The sequence below is a fragment of the Polyodon spathula genome, chromosome 6 (genome assembly GCF_017654505.1).
Source record: "Polyodon spathula isolate WHYD16114869_AA chromosome 6, ASM1765450v1, whole genome shotgun sequence".
Lineage (NCBI taxonomy): Eukaryota > Metazoa > Chordata > Actinopteri > Acipenseriformes > Polyodontidae > Polyodon > Polyodon spathula.
The window spans coordinates 23,267,464-23,284,780 of record NC_054539.1 but is presented as its reverse complement, the minus strand read 5'-3'; the positions used below and the strand labels follow the sequence as shown (position 1 = coordinate 23,284,780).

The window sequence follows — 17,317 nt, the reverse complement described above, 5'->3', positions numbered from 1 at the left end:
AAGTTGTCATGACTGCATCATCAGAAAGACACTGGGCAAAAATGGGATTCATGGCAGAGTAGTAAGGCAGAAACCACTGCTCACTAAGAGAACATGAATACTTGTCTCAAGTTTGCCAAAAAGCACCTGGATGATCCTCAAGAGTTCTGGAACAGTGTTCTGTGGACAGATGAGTCAAAAGTGGAACTATCTGGCCAACGTGGGCCCCCTTATGTCTGGTGAAAACCAAACACTGCATTCCACAGTAAGAACCTCATACCAAAGGTCAAGCATGGGGGTGGTAGTGTCATGATTTGGGGATGCTTTGCTTCATCAAGACCTGGACGACTTGCCATCATTGAAGGAACCATTAATTCTACTCCTTATCAGAGAATTCTACAGGAGAATGTCAGGCCATCCGTCTGTAAGGTGAAGGTTAAGCGTAGCTTGGTCATGCAGCAAGACAATTAAAAACAAACAAGCAAGTGTACATCAGAATGGTTGAAGAACAAGAAAATTAAAGTTTTGAAATGGCCTAGTCAAAGTCCAGACCTAAACCCCATTGAGATGTTGTGGCAGAACCTGAAACGAGCAGTTTTTGCTCAAAAACCCACAAATGTCATTGAGTTGAAGCAGTTCTGCATGAAGGAGTGGGCCAAAATTCCTCCACGGCGCTGTAAGAGACTGATCAAAAACTACAGGAAGCGTTTGGTTGCAGTTATTGCTGCTAAAGGTGGCGAAACTTTTTCACACAGGGGCATTGGGTGTTGCATAACTTTCTTTAATAAATAAATGAAATAAGTATCAAAATTTTGTGTTATTTGTTCACGCAGGGTCCCTTTTATCTAATATTAGATTTTGGTTGATCTGAAATATGCAAAAATGCAGAAACTAGCCAATGATAGCCAAAATAAATGAAAGGAAAGTATGTTCAAACCTAAATTTAAAAGTTGAATTTGGAGAGAATCTTTCTTTAGCTCACACTTTTCATCTTCTTCGTAACGAGGTGTAATGTGTCGTTCGGTTTGAATGAATGCAAGATAGATTCCAAAATGAGGTCCACTTAAGAAAAAAATTATTCATTTTGAAATGCCAAAAAAAACATCCAAAAAGTCCCACTCCAAGAGCACTTCAATTCATTTACTGGATTTTCAAAAGTTTGCAGAACACCAAAAAAATGTTGCAGTAAGGTACTGTACAAGGGAAAGCTGGGAATGTACTTGCTACTGCTGTAGACAAAGGCCAGTGAGCACCTGAGGGCCACAGTTCATTGGTCATGGTAAAGAGGGAATCACACATTTTGAATTAAAGTTATTAAAGTAATGCATGGGCACATGAAATAGGTAACTACTGTATAATGCCCATTACCTGAACCTCACAATTGTGACACAAACATACATATACTGTATACTCATAGGGAAGACATTTTAGAAGAATCAACAGTGCTCCCTTTTTCTTTCCTTTTATATTTTGTCTCACCAGGTTTGCATTTGTGTTTTGTTTGTTTGTTTAATTTGATCATACAGTACATCACTCTGTTTTCTTCAAATCTGATTTCTTTGTTTTATTAAATGTATAAGATACAACATGTTATACAAAAGGATATACAGAATATGCTAAGGATGTTTTTGGGGTTCTTTTCTCCTGCCAGAATAATTTGTAAAATGTTTTTGATTTTCCCAGCTGATGTATGACCCAGGATCTGTGAATAAGAATATCAAAACAACGTGGATTATGTTGAAAAATATATCACTGCTATATGTACAACGCAGAAGGCAGCAAATGTATACTGTAGTAATGCATTTCTCACTAGAGTGTGTTCTGCAGCCCTTACACTCCTTTTTAAAAGGATCTGAAAGTCGAGTGCACATGCAAGATATTCTGTAACACCGTGCATAAAAACTACACTACCCTTGTTTGGGGTATGGACTGTGGAGATCGATAGGGATGTGCAGAGAACCTAGTAAGAAGTATGATGATTTTTCTTGCTCAAGAAATGCAGGAGTACAAAGCGTATGATTTGTACGGTTAAAGCACTATGTGATCATTTCGTGAGTGCCAGAGGTGTGTTTGTATAGTAATTATGGGTAGACATTAGTCCAGTACTTTTGCAAGTATGACTTCTGAGTATGAGAGCAAGTAATGGCTCCTATGAGAGCAGGCTTTTCTGAAGCATCACTTTGAGGTACAGTATTTGTAGAAAAGCTTTAACCCAGAGGACATGGTAAGGTTCCACAGTTGCTATATAAAGACGACAGAGCAAACAGTCGTGCACTGGACTGCTGTTCACTTTACACTTCAAAATGTGTTCTTTGCTCTTTCTGGTCTCAGCTCCACTGCACACCTCTGGAGATCAGTATACTTGACAAAGTTGTACAAATGCACAAACTCTACAGTATACTATAGAGAAATATGGCATTGGAAGCACTTTAAACTGTTTGTATGCAGTGAGCAAAATGATATCCCTTAATAAAAAGATACTTATTGAATTAGAGTAAGGGAAGATAGTGTTCAATAATTTGAATGAACAGAGAGCTTTGTTACAGATAATGTTGCATACTGTTGTATTAAGAAATATGAACCCACTTGTAGCAGTACAAAACACACAGGACAGCAACTCTCAATTAAAGAAAGATACAGTATATGGTTGATGATTGGTGTATTGCTTGTCACTTGGATGGTATACTAAGCACCAATGGGCACTTTGTTGAATGACCTTTACTTTTTATACAATATGGCTGATTGTTCTAAAATGTCCAATTCTTTTGAACATTATCTTTTCAAATAAAGGTGCGCTCATTAGATCTTGGAGATGGTCTGATCAAAGGTGACTAACTAGTCTTTGGCCTTTTATTTTGTAATTTTGTACCCTACTGTACATATGACATGAAATCAAAATTTGGTCATTGTATTTCATAAGCTTACTAGATATAGGTAAGACAACATTAACAGAGTCTTGAAAATGAGATAGAAATTATTTAAAATTATGGATGTCATCAATCATCTCTCACTATCCTGTGCAGTAATTAGGGTTATTAAATCACAATTAGCCACTGCAACCCCACTGATGTGGAATATAGGGGCTGATTGAGATGCCACAGGTGATGTGATGGAGACATAAAGTGAAATTAAATGAAAAATTGTTTACATTTAGGGACAGGTCACACAGTCAAATGGGAGCTTTATCTCATGAAAGTGTAGATTTCCACATGGTAAAAGTTGTTTTACCAGGAATCTTCCACATTCTGCTGTAAGTGCTCTGCCAAATGAACGACCCAGACGTAACGTTACATAAGAAAGTGAAGAAAGTGTTGTGTACTATCCATCTATTGCCTGCTAAACATTTTTTATTAAAACGACAATAATATACATTTTATTTATTGCAACAATACACCATATACAACATATAGACATATATAATATGTAGTTATGTAGTGGTTATATATACATATATAATGATATAGATATCTAGATATATATAATTATATATATAATGTCCCCTACATAAACCTATGTACATATGTAGTACATACAAACCGTAGCTTCAGCAACTCTGTACTTTTAGGTTAAGGATGTAAAAATTATACAGTCAAAGTATTTATTGCATAATATTTTCAAAATATTGGTAGTAAATCTACAGCTGCTACTTAAGGCTAGTGTACAGTGAATTGCATCTTATCACTAAGGGATAGAAAAGTGTAGGCTTAAAGCAATTGGCAATCCGATGAGTAAGCATGAAGATAACAAAAGTGTAAAGGATGAAAAAAAATATCTCTGTGCTTTGCAAAAGGCTTTGTTATTTATATGTTTATGTATTTTCAGTATTTCAAAGGACTCTGTTTTTAAAATGTACTAAACTATAAAGCACTATAATTTTATGAGTCAAATGGCAATCATTTGAAATAAATGGTGTAGCATAAAAAAATACTGAATAAAGAAGTCTCTAATCCCTCCTACTGTATGCTTATTTTTTCCAATTTGATCAAATAAACTTGCCAGGACTATTTCCAGTAGATCTCAGTTATTAATAAATAATTTCTTGGTATGGAGTTTAGTTACAGTGTAGTAGAAAGTGAACATATTTCAGCTTACAGCTTTCAGAAGTATTTCCATGCAACAAAAAAAACCTTAGTTTTTGGTCAATAAGTCATACAATGTTTTGGCCATGCGCTTCCTATAGCACAATTAACATTTTCATTTAGGGTTAACTTTTGCAGTTAGCACAATTGGAGTAAGTTATTATAGCAATATAGTTGGCACTTAATGGGTGAGGCAAAGTGGTGAATACGTGCAGGTGAGTGCAGTGCAGAGCGGATTAATGACACAGGCGAATGATTTACAACTGCAAGGGTGTTTATTAAATGATTGTAATGTCCAGAGCCTTATAGCAAACCTGCAAACAATAATAGTGTTGGAAGTGGTACACCGGCATGTATCACTTCTGATTATAGTCCCACGGGTTTGACCCGTAACCCAAAGTCAGATTCTTTCACCCACGCAAAACACAAAACACAGACACAATTCCAACAGTGCGTGATTTTAGTGCTAATGGTGCAAAAAGACAGTTCCGGTAGTGGAAAGGTGAGTGGTGATGTTCGGGCTTTACGCTGGCCTGCGGCTGCAGCTCCGGATCGTGCTCTGTATTCATGGTGAGAAACGACACACAAGACAAACAGTGATATTACACAGACGAAACAAAACATTCACGTTTTTGGTACAAACAATACAGGCTCCTTCTAGGTTATTTGGCTTAACCATATGCAAAGGAACAGATCACCGAAGCTACGCCCCCCCTATTTATACCCTCGCCCATGACCCTGAGGTTAACAAGGGCATCTGCTCCTCCAATCCTCAGATGCCATGCAGTCTACCATCCGGGTCAGTGAGCTTGGGTGCTAGTAGTTCCGCCCCTTTCCTAAATGGCTGACTTCCACCTACCCTACCTAATGAATTGTCTTGCCATTTGCTTAAGGTTACTCTTCCTTCTTTCTAGTGCCCTCACAGGTCGGGAAGGAGTGCTAACACCAAGCGTCATTCGATCTCTGTCACAATGGGTTAAACAGTTTTTCAGAGCTGACTAATTCTACCATGGACAGGTCCAGCTATAGATGTTAATTTGCTTGTGATAACATAATTCTCCTCTAAGACCTAACATTACCAATGTTATTAATTTTGCAGCCTTTTCATAGTCCACATACTGTAGCAAGTAATAGCCTGAAGAGAAATGAGAAAATACATACAGCTTCAGATTTATAGTCCAATGAATCAACAGCAGAATTAGTGAAGAAACCAGGTTCAATTTAAAACAGCTAGACATATCTAGATATCAATTTAAAACAGCTAGGCATATTTACAGCTATGGCTAACAGTTTTGCATCATCCTATAGAATTAACTCTTCAGGGGACCCTAGTGGTAGGCAGTCGGGTTGTGACAGGTGGACTTCTTAACCCGGTTTTACCTCTTTCCCTTAAAAAAAAAAAAAAAAAAAAAAATTGACACTAGGAGGCATCCTTTCCCATCCCTCCATTGTCCCTTCGCAGCCCAAAGAGACTTTGTCCTGGTCATTTTCCCAAGCAGTTTTTGTGGTGTAATCATCTGATTTCCGACAGATGAGTTCAGCTTCAAAGACATATTCCAGCAGACGGGTGGGTAAGCTTAGAGTTGTGACCCAGTGTCTGCTGACCCGTTCTTTAGTCACAGAAGGGAGGATATTAATAGGTTTCTAAATCACGGTCTCAAGGATCTCATCCTTTGACCGTTGTGTAGGTCGGAGCCTTCTTTCTTGTTTCCTACTGTCCATTAGGGGGCACTATTCTGCTTGTCACATTTGTGCACTGCTTTAATTCTCTAGTAGAATAAGGGGAGGCAAACAAAATAAATTCCTATAGTGCGTTGTTCGTGTACTGGCTTACAGATTTTTACAAACCTTCACAACAGTTAATCAAGAATAATCACACAGACTCAGTTATTCAAAGTTTAACGAATCAGGATATGTATTTACTCCTTCGGTTTGTTAACAAGTAAATGGATAGAGTGATTGCAGATCTTCTAATCCTAGCTCATAGACAATCCAGGGACTCTGGTGTATTTGCAAACTAACAGCATTAATAATATATAAAGCAATATGGTTGCATTACACACTTCAGGCAGCCTACTCTCTAAGGCACCCATTTACATTAATGCATATAATAACAACATCTCTAAAGCTAATAATAATACTGTCCTATAGCACCATGCTTGTGAGATATAAAAATTCAATATTATGCTTACCAAACTAGAGGTACAACACCAGCAGTCAGCTTCACAGAGAGATGGACCAGACAGGCTTGTGTTACCAAGCTGGGCTGATACCTAATTGTAATTTTTCTCCTATATTTACAGGATTTTTTCTCTCCCATCGTGCATCAGAAGGCATAATTAAACATAAACATCTGGTTTGTAAGACAGCCTTTATTTCTAAAATTAATAATATACTTTTTGGTGCCAGGCTTCTTTAAAACTAATAATATACAGTACCAGGCCTTCTCCCACCTTTCTAAGATAAGGATATATGAGGTTTTCTCTAAAACTAATAATATATGTTTCTGTACCATGAAGTTCCTCTCACTTTTTAAGATAAAAATTATAAAAGCGAGAGGCCCTTAAACCCTAAGTTGCAGCTGCTGATTAGAAACTTAGCTACTTGTACATTCCAAGCGACACCATCAAGGTTATTGAATTAGGTCAGTGTTTTATTGTTCATTTTCTAAACTAATACACAGTTTGTGTCCAAGGTATCAGAGTGTTCCCAGCAGGATTGGAAATCCTTATCCGGCTCTGCTCTCAAATGTTCCTTAAAAGACACCACAGGGTCCGCAATCCAGCGCTGAGCATGAAAAGTGTGTTTTACTAAATCAGTTACCAGGTATCTACAGGATATCTCAACCCCTGTAGCAATTTTCCCATCTTTACATTCTAACTTTCCCAAATGAGCCCACTTTCCTGGATGAGTTACATTATATCCCATACATTCAATTATCCTTGCATTGTCTGATTTAGCATTCAAATGAAAAAATGATAATCCCTGTGGATCAGTGGTAAATTATCCTACAATGCTTTACACGGTTTTGGTTCTGCTTAGAAATTAAGGACCAATTACATTTGCTGCATAGGCCTTCCTTTCAAAAGGAACCAGTGCCTTATACAAGAGAGAAGGGGTTTGAGGGTCACTTGTGACATGCTTCTGGCACCACGTGTAACGGGTTTGTTTTAGACCCTTTGGGGAAGGATATAAAAGACCAGGTTTCGGCAACAGTTTATAAAACTAATTATATTATTTTATTGGCAGGATCAAGTTTCAAATAAAAAAGAAAGAATAAACAAGCAAGTGTGCTATCTTCCTCACACCTTTATTAGCAAGGCAAGGGAAACACAAACAAACTCCACCAACAACTCTCCTGCATAACACCAACAGCTTCTGCATAATATTGTTCTCTCTCACTCACCGCTTTTATACCAGGACCAATCAGTCCAACTAGTGCTGCCTATGCAAATTTACCAGTTAGCCAATTAAATCTCCTAAATACCTGATCCTTGTGATTTTAGCATAGAACCTTAACCTTCTCACACTTCTGCACCAGACCTCTGGGCAAATTAAGCCCCAAAATCTTGCAGAGAGAAACATAAGGAAAAGCAACAGAAATTAGCACTACACAGACATATAGTAGTGATATTGACTAACACTATTTATTATTATTTTAAACATTTTCAATAATATTTTGTTTTGTCAGTGGAGACCAGTTACGATGGAATTAATTAATTAATTTTTGGAAAAAAGTTCAACTTTGAGAATCTAGCTCATTCTGTCAGTGTTCAGTTGTCATCTAGTGTGCGTAGTACCCTTTAGTAGAGCTTTCTGATTGGTTGATGAAAGTGTAGATGTTTGTAATGATGTATAATTTTACATTTGATGACCAGTCATGAAGTTAGCAATGGAGAAGGTCCATTTGATACCCTCACAGTGCTTTCAAGGTGTCAGCAGACCATGGGTCCTATTAAAAAAAAGCCTGAAGTCAAGAGTGAATTATAAACTGTCAGGGAAATTCACAAAAACTTTTACCACGAAGTGTTCTTTGCAACATTTTATACTGAAAAGGGAAAAATCAGCCGATAATGTTACTAGGGTGGGCAAACCAGGGGTCTGTGAGTTCTGCTCTGATCTTTCAATTGAAAAGTGATAAATTATGAAGGAACAAAGTCAGTAGAGGGCGTAACTCAAATCCAACATGGCCACGACAGAAAAAGCAGCTGAATTTGGTGTGTTAAAACAAATTTTTACATGAATAAAACACATTTCTAGGGCATTTTGATTTTAGATATGTTTTAGTTAAACCGGAATGTAATAATCTATTTTGGATTTTGTTTGTTGAAATCAAAAATTTTGTTTGACAAGCATAATGATATACAACTAGAAATAAACAAACTTATGAATATTAAGTATTATTCTATTCTTGTTTAGATTCATTAAGTGTATAATTGTAAAGATTTAAATTCACTGTGGGGTAGATAAGGCACGTTTCTAAGAACTCCTTAGTCCACTGGGGTGGATTAAACTTCTAAGTTTTATGCAGTTACCAAGATGTGATGTCTGAAACATAAAATATATAAAGTGATATTCTACAAAGAAAAAAATGCATTTGTGATGTGGTGATAACAGAGTCTTTGAGCTATATGCAACACACATTTTACTGGTGCAAACACAAGCCTTTGCATAAACAACAACACGGCCACTCCTGCCGTCTTCTTCACCAAGTCCTGGATTTGCCACTCCTCAGTACTCCAAACCCTCTTGGTTCTCCAGTCTGCATCAGCACTTTAGCATCCTGGGAAGGCAAGGGTCAAAATTAAACTCTCTGTGTTTGTTTTTATGTTGTAGCTTTGCTCCGACTCGCTCCCACACCAAACTCCACTCACTGAACTAACACACTCAACTACACAGTTCCCTTATATGTACCAACACCGGCCCCGTTAATCCGCTGCTGTCAATCGCCACTCAATATAACTGCTGCTGAAATCTCAATCTTAACTGGCATGAAACTCAGTACACCTGTGAAGCCGACCTCCCCAAAATGGCCGCTGCAAGTTGGGCGGTGGAGGGTTAAATATTTTAGTCAACCTCATAGTGGATGATGATGTAGGCTATGTTACTGTTATGGGTTTTTTTTTTCAGTAATTTTTTTTAATCATTGTTCCAATTTTACTTAAGTCTGTTAAGCATTAATAAAATATTGAATGTCTCTGTCTATGCACATTCTGCATATTAATTATAGTATTTAAGTGGTACTCCTCAATTTTTGGAGCGTTGACTGTTCTGTTCCAATCCTGACAGCTGCCACGTTCATCGTCACAGCTAAATGACAGTTATTATTTTCTGTAATTGACAACTGTCAAAGTTAATGGTACATCTGTGTTTTCCATCCACCCGGTGGTGAGGCTTCACATGTAGGGTAATCGCTTCAGGAGTATGTAAAAAGAATACTTATTATTGCTACATCATATTTATAGCCTGTCAATCAATAGCTTAGAAACGATCTGGAGAGAGCATGTGATGTGGAGCTAAAGAAAAAACCATTATATAGAGGAGCTCCAAATTATTCAGATTAACATGCCTAGGATATTGCAATTATTATCAGACATTTGGCAAAATACTTATATGTGAAAAAAGGAAAAAAAAACTATCATAAAATTATTCTTTTTCTGTACAATTTAATCCAATTGGTACTCTAGACTTCTATTTTTTTGTTTGTTTTTGTAACATTGCAACACACTAACCAACTTGCCAAGACACCCAAAACATTATTACAAACACACAGGACATGATGCAAATATGTTTGGATGTGGCTAAAACTGCTTAAAGCTGTTTTGATCTATTCTGTCCATAGATTTTTGAGGTGGCTAAAACTAAGGAAAGGCTTTTTCTATCCTTGTAAACACACAGGGCATGATGCAAATATGTTTGGGGGTGGCTAAAAGTACTTAATTTAAAATCGATTCTTCTCTCCTTGTACTCTGCAATGTCTGTAAATGAAAAATCAATCGACAGTAGGCAACCAAGTAAACAAAACGGCAATCGACAACAACCTTATGTCCCTGAAGTCGAAATTGTTTTTTTTTAAGCACTGGATAACTAGGCAGTCAAATTATAAGAAAACAAATTATACTAAAAAAATGTATATTCTCAAAATCCTTACTTTCCAGTTAGTATCATCTCAATGGGATAAAACACTTTTACTGCACAGGCAACCAACAACACAATCCCCTTTGCCTGATGCCATGGAGTGTTGCTGTTGCATGTGTGATGCCGTAAGTGTGTGGTGGTATGTGTACGACAGAGAAGCATCTTTAGTATTAACAGTGCGCAGCACAATAAACAAGCTTTGTGGTTTATCTACAACAGCACTGTTTCATGTCAGTTTTGTATGATACAGCAGTGCAGTTGAGGTTGTATCTTTGTAAATGCATATTTATTTGATGTTTTATTTTTTCCTCAACTTGAGGGTGGTAAATTTGGGCTGCGTCTTAAATTGAAGGGCGTCTTAAATTCGAAGGAATACGGGAGTCAGGATTTACAGATATTTCCAAGTGTCCACTATAGGTCGTGGGAAAATTCAAAATGTCTGTATGTAGAACGCAGGTGTAAACAACTTGGTAATAAGTGGTCATTAATGATCTAATTAAGAGCCCTATAAAGGAGGCTCTTTGGTACTAACTGAAGGCAAGTAAGAGTTTGAGAGCAGAAGCGTGTGTGTACCGTGGAAACAATTCTGAGTATTTGTAATCTGAGTGCAGTATCATCTTCTGGTTTAAAACTACCTCGAATGAGTAATTATCCAATCTGAAGTCTCCAAGCATTTCATTGTCGAAATCCTGCACAACATAGATCCCCTCTGTCACAATACGAAAATAGATATTATATGTATATGTACATTTATCACTATTATAGAAACCATTTCTCTAACGTTCATAATCAAATTCAATATATTGTAAATTAATTCAATTAACAACTTCTGGATGTTAAAGTTTAACAGAAATAAGAGCAGATGATTTGCTGCTCTAGGCATGCATTACCCAGTCACTTGCTCTAGATGTGTGAGAACATGATTTGCAAAACGTACATTTTTTATCTGAAAAGGCATTTGGGTATGGATACACCAGGTTTGATTTTGAACTGACACGTTCCTTTTTGTTGTCAGTATTATGGACATTTGTATTTATTAAGATTAATCGGGCACACCTAGGAGTTAGAAAAATGCTTCGCTTGCCAAGCCAAAGGGCTTCATGTACCACGGGTTGCCAACTCCTGGGTTTGAGCTTTGAAACAGTAAAAATTAAGCACTGGCAATATTGTAGAGAATTTGGTATTGCCTCTATGTGTCCCTATTAGAACATTCTTAAATTATAATGTATTACCTAATTGTACTGTTATTATCCAGTATTAGACTATGCAATAATTACTATTAGATAGAGCAATTGAGCTACAGAAACTATTAAGTCTATAAGCTATACATTATTTTTTTAATTTTTAAATACATTAGTTGTAAAACTGCTGCACTGCAATGTAAAGCACTACAGAAGGCATCACAGACTGATGGCCTTTCAATGGTGTTGCTTAGTTACAAAAAGACAACTAGAGAACAAGGTAGGAAGTTTAAAGTCAACATCCATGCGCACTACAGTATTACCAACCAATGTGTTCTTAACTTTGATGAAACTAAATGTAATGTAATCTTGGGACAGCAAAATGAATGATGTCCACATTTGAAGTTTTTAATGGATCTAGTGTAGATGTGCTGCACATTAAAATATTAATAACCAAGGGGAAGGATGTCAGCATTAGCCATGAAGCCCCAATCCACACACATGAAAACATTTCTGGTATGAAACATGCAAAGAATGTGTAAACAAATCTGACACTGCTTAGGAATATGTGGAACAGCAAATATAATAATAAGTTACAAGAGAGGGAGCAGGTTTGGATATTTATACCCATACTGTACATAAAGCTTGTGTGTGCCAGTAAATGCATGCAGTGCTGCCTTTCTGTCATTTGTTTTGGTTTGCATTTTTTTTTATTCTTTGTATCAGACTTGTGTTATACAAGCCTGTGTTATAATACTGCTTCAGAGTACTGCTAGAAATTAATATGTGAAACCAAACATAACTGTTTAAGGTCTTTGTTCGTACTGGCTTGTTTTATAGGTGTCTTTAATATTTTATTTGCCCGAAATCCATGTGTGATGGAGAATGCCGCCACTCCCATCACTAACACGAACATTTTAATACAAGTTTTGTGAAACATTCTAAAATGCATTTGTTGCTGTTTTTTTGTTTTCTTTTTAATGACAGTAAATTTTAGAGAAATGCACACACACACACACACACACACACACACACACACACACTTTGATTACTTTACAGGAACTGAAAGAGCTTGTTCAACATATAAGAGCTACTACATGCTCTCTTGAGCCTATTCCTACAAAACTATTAAAAGACAGTTCCATCAGCACTTAAGGTAGCTGTGGTAAAGACTATGCTTAAGAAACACAATTTCGACCCTAGTCCTCAATAACTATAGGCCAATCTCCAACCTACCATTCTTAGATAAGGTTCTAGGGAGAGTTGTTGCAAAAAGTACTCTTAATAGTATATTAGAGAAATTTCAGTCTGGTTTTCGTGCTGCACATAGCACCGAGATGGGTCTTGTCTTGTGAATAATCTGCTGATAAGCTCTGACTCAGGCCTTCTATCAGTTTTAATTCTTCTAGATCTAAGTGGTGCCTTTGATACTGTAGACCATTCCATCCTACTGAATCGTCTTGTAAGCACAGTGGGACTGTCTGGCCTTGTCCTATCCTGTTTCAAATCTTAATCTTTCAGTTTGTTTCTATTGGGGAGGTAAAATCAGCATTATCGGTAGATATCTGCGGTGTTCCACAGGGCTCCATTCTAGGTCCCTTGCTGTTTTTATTATATATGCTACCATTAGGTGACATTATCCGCAGACACGGAGTGAACTTCCATTGCTATGCTGATGATACCCAGCTATATTTATCCCTAAAGCCAGGAATTTCTTCTGCCTGGGTGTTATTAGCTACTTACCTTACAGACATAAATCATTTGATGTCACAGAATTTTCTGATGTTTAATTCAGATAAAACAGAGGTTATGCTAGTGGGCTCACAGAACCAACTAAAAGGAAATGTGGGATTACATGAGCTTGACCCATGCAATCTCTCATTTATTTTAAGGCCCTGAATGGATTAGCACCTAATTATTAGCAGGATTACTGTATCTTCCAAACAATAATCTGAGGTCTGCATGCGGGGCTGCTGGTTATTCTTAGGGTCAATAAAAGCAACATGGGAGGTAGGGCTTTTTCTTGTAGAGCTCCTGAATTATGGAATGCTCTGCCTTCATTTGTCAGGGAAACTGGGACTGTTACAGTTTTTAAGTCAAAACTAAAAACACACTTTTATAAAATAGTTTAGTGGGTTTAAATGTAACTTTAAAATTGCTGCTTTTGTATTATAACAGTTTGTAGCTATCTCAGTTCCCGCAGGCAGGCGCATCACACAGGGAGAGGCAATCCACACACAGGAGGAGGGCGGGCGCGAACCCGGGACCTCTTGAACTAAAGCATAGTGCCGATAAAACTGTACAAAAGAGCTGGCTCCTTTGCAAGAAGCGCACATTGGGCTTATGTCTTGTATGTGATTATGTCACCTACCAGCCCTGCTGCTGCCTTCTCCCATGCATGCTACACTCTCCCCTGCAAGCCTCAAGTCTGCCCCGGACTTGCTCACCTGGCTACAGTCTGATGAGTGCATGCTGGGGTACCTGCGTCCACTTCTGACACCATTGTAGCGATCCCGGTTCCTGCAGGCAGGCACCTCACACAGGGCAAGACAATCCACACACAGGCGGAGGGCGGGTGTGAACCCGGGACCTCTCGCACTAAAGCATAACGCTGTACAAAAGAGCCGACTCAAAGGCCTTGAATATCCCTTGGAACATGGTCAAAGACGGTTATTAAGATGTGGAAGGTGTATGGCACCACCAAGACCCTGCCTAGATCAGGCTGTCCCTCCAAACTGGATGACCGAGCAAGAAGGAGACTGATCAGAGAGGCTACCAAGAGGCCAATTGCAAGAGCTACAAGACTGGTCAAAGTGTGCATGTGACAACAATATCTCAAGCACTCCACAAATCTGGCCTGTATGGGAGGGTGGCAAGAAGGAAGCCATTACTGAAGAAAGCCCACATTGAATCCAGTTTAAAGTATGCAGAAAAACACTCTGAGATTCTGTAGCCATGTGGCAAAAAGTTATGTGATCTGAGGAATCTAAAATTGAACTTTTTGGCCTAAATGCAAAGCATTATATTTGGCGCAAACCCAACACCCAAAGAACACCATCCCTACTTTGAAGCATGGTAGTAGCAGCATCATGTTATGGGTATGGTTGTCATCGGCAGGGACTGGGGAACTTGTCAGGATAGATGGGAAAATGGATGGAGCAAAGTACAAAGAAGTCCTTGAGGAAAATCTGCTGGAACTGGGACGGAAGTTCACGTTTCAACATGACAACTAGATTATTCGATTATAATAATATAGTATATAGTACTATGTACTATATTACTATAATGGAATAATCTAGGTGACATTTTGGTTATTTTAAAGTATGCGTTATGTAGAGTTTGTATGTCCCTTGGGAAGGGGTTAACTGGGTACAACCCTACATAAGTCATTGAGAGTTAGTCTCAGAGTGAGCATATAGAGGAGGGGTTTGTTTCTATGTAAAATACTGTAAGAAAGATTGTTGCTTGAGTCATTTGTCTTGTTTTGTTTGTTTGTTTGTATAACTTTAAATAGTTGACATTTAAGTTTGTCTGCTGGCCAAATAAAGGTCTTATTTGAACCATGACTGTCTGATTCCTTCCTGCTATACCTTCTGCCACTAAGCCTGCCTCACAACATGACCACTTATCCAGTTGTCTTCTCCTCTGTCTGAAAATGTAGCTTAAAAATTGCTGCATCTGTCATCTTTAAAATTTCTGAAACGTCACAGCTGTCAGCCCAGTCCCCACATTCCCATTTCTTTGGGCCCACACTTTTTGTTTATTTCATTTTTTTGTTGATCAAGGTACATGCACAAAGAAGGAACTCACATATTTGAATTATAACTTAAGAGTTAACTGAAGTATGTCACTGTAACAGGGAGAGATCTGTGCTGACTCTCTCTCGGGGCAGTGTTGTCGCAGGAGGTTCAGGGAAGCGAGCACCCAGTCCTGTATATCAGCAGGAAGCTCCTTCCCCGCAAGAAAAATTATAGCACCATCGAGAAGGAGTGTCTCGCGGTAAAATGGGCAGTCGAGTCACTCCGGTACTACCTCCTGGGGCGACACTTCACCCTGGTTACAGATCATGCCCCCTTAGCATGGCTTCACCGGATGAAAGATAGCAACGCCAGAATCACATGGTGGTACTTGGCCTTGCAGCCCTATGCCTTCAGGGTAGTCCACCAAGCAGGAAAGCTGCATCAAAACACAGGATTTTTCTCTCGGGAAGGCATGGGGGTGTAAGATTTTCGAATGAACCGGTGGTGTCATTCTGAGGGGAAGGATGTGTAACAGGGAGAGATCTGTGCTGACTCTGCTGGCGTGTTCACGGGCTGCAGGATGAGGGCGGCAGTCGTCCAACAACCGCCTGTGAGTCATGGCAGTTACACGGGGAGGTGGGAAAGTGGGTGTGTGGACTTTCCCCCTCTCTGAATGGCTGAGAGGCGCATCTTGGGAAATTGTTAGCCCTATAAATTAACGCTTCGTTGTTTCCTCAGGTCTGCCCACTTAGACGCAACGAGAGTGCGGAAGCTCTGATCCAGGACCGGGAATCGGGCGAAACAAAGAGTTTCATAGCGAGACAGAGAGAGCGGGGAACCCTTGGGCAGACCCCGGCGTATTGTGACAGAACAGGCTAGTTAGCCTACAGAGTAGGACGGTGATCCGGGTCGTGCGGGTAGCGACGACCGGGATAACGCTGCCGAGTGCAGCACCTTTTATTTGTAGTTTTATTACTGTTTTATTTTCCATTGTTCTTTTCGCCTTCTGTTTTCACACCTCAAATATGAAGCTTTGTGAATAATGCATAATTACATCCATCAAAGAATTCAAACTTTCATTTTGCTATGCAGGTGCTCAAGACGAGTGGGGAGGGTACCCAGGGATTAACAAAGATGACGAGATCCCCTGCAGGAGGATGAGGAGTGGGAGTTATATCAAAGCCATGGGAGATGATGAAAGTGGAGAGTCTGACACCAGCCCTAAAACATCACCAAAGGCAGCCGTCCGACCAGATTCCCTTGTCAAATTTGCTGGGCAGAGACCACATGGAGATCATCAAATGTAAGAGTTTGCAAACAGTATTATTTAAAACTTCATACCACAAGATTAGGAGTGAGTTCTTTCTCTAATACTGTTTTACAGACAGACAGCTAGTCAGCAATGTCATTGTTATTATCTAAGTATGATTTGTTCAATGTCAGCAGTAGTGTTTTGATAAAGAGTACTGTGTTGATTTTTAATATGGCGTTCTCATGTTGGAAATGGAAAGCAATCCAAAAGAAGGTTGAGTTACTATCAGAGTTAATTTGTGCTGGATTGCACCGAATCCCACATCAGGAACCCTTTTGTCTGTCGAGAATTAAACAGTTTTGCAATGATGAACGGTATGAAAAATAAATAAATGTTGCAAAAAAAAATTCTATATAGGCTACATAACATATGCAATTTAAAAAAAAATCCTTTCCTGTTTCATGAATTGAATGAAAAAAGTGTCCTGTAACGATATATTTTAGGATGTGACATCTGTGAGTAAGAACATTACAACCAAAATGGCGAAACGCCCCAAAAATGGGATTCTTAACAATTGTGAGGCTGCTCCTAGTCATCAGATTAGTCAACCCGCCATTGGTATTGTTCAAACCTGAAGACTCTGTTAAATGTCACTAGGCAAAGGTGGGCATGAAGCTACCAACACCAAAAATCCTGATCAACAAGCAGATGAGAACTTACTGTTTTTTTTGTTTTTTTTTCTTGTCTTTTGGAGGTTTTCCCTGTTTCTTTTTTCTAATATTTTTTTTTTTTTACTGATTTTCAAAGAAAATATATCTCACTAGTATTGACCCCTCGACCCTGTCCTAATTGGACTGTCAGTGTGCACACATCATGTTTTTAAGCTAAAATCAATGGAATTGCGATTGCTCAGCAATCTTTGAAGCATTCTACAGTCAAATGCGTACA

The 17,317-nt window shown here is 38.5% G+C and overlaps 1 protein-coding gene across 1 annotated transcript in view; it reads left to right on the top strand.

Moving 5' to 3' along the window:
- The window catches only part of LOC121316530 (disks large-associated protein 2-like), an 86,154-nt gene that overhangs the window by 15,463 nt on the left and 53,374 nt on the right, over positions 1–17,317 (top strand). Inside the window, exons 2-3 of the mRNA XM_041251562.1 lie at positions 6,821–6,830; positions 16,219–16,420. Coding sequence (XP_041107496.1) covers positions 6,821–6,830; positions 16,219–16,420 — 212 coding nt within the window. The remainder of the gene's footprint in view (positions 1–6,820; positions 6,831–16,218; positions 16,421–17,317) is intronic.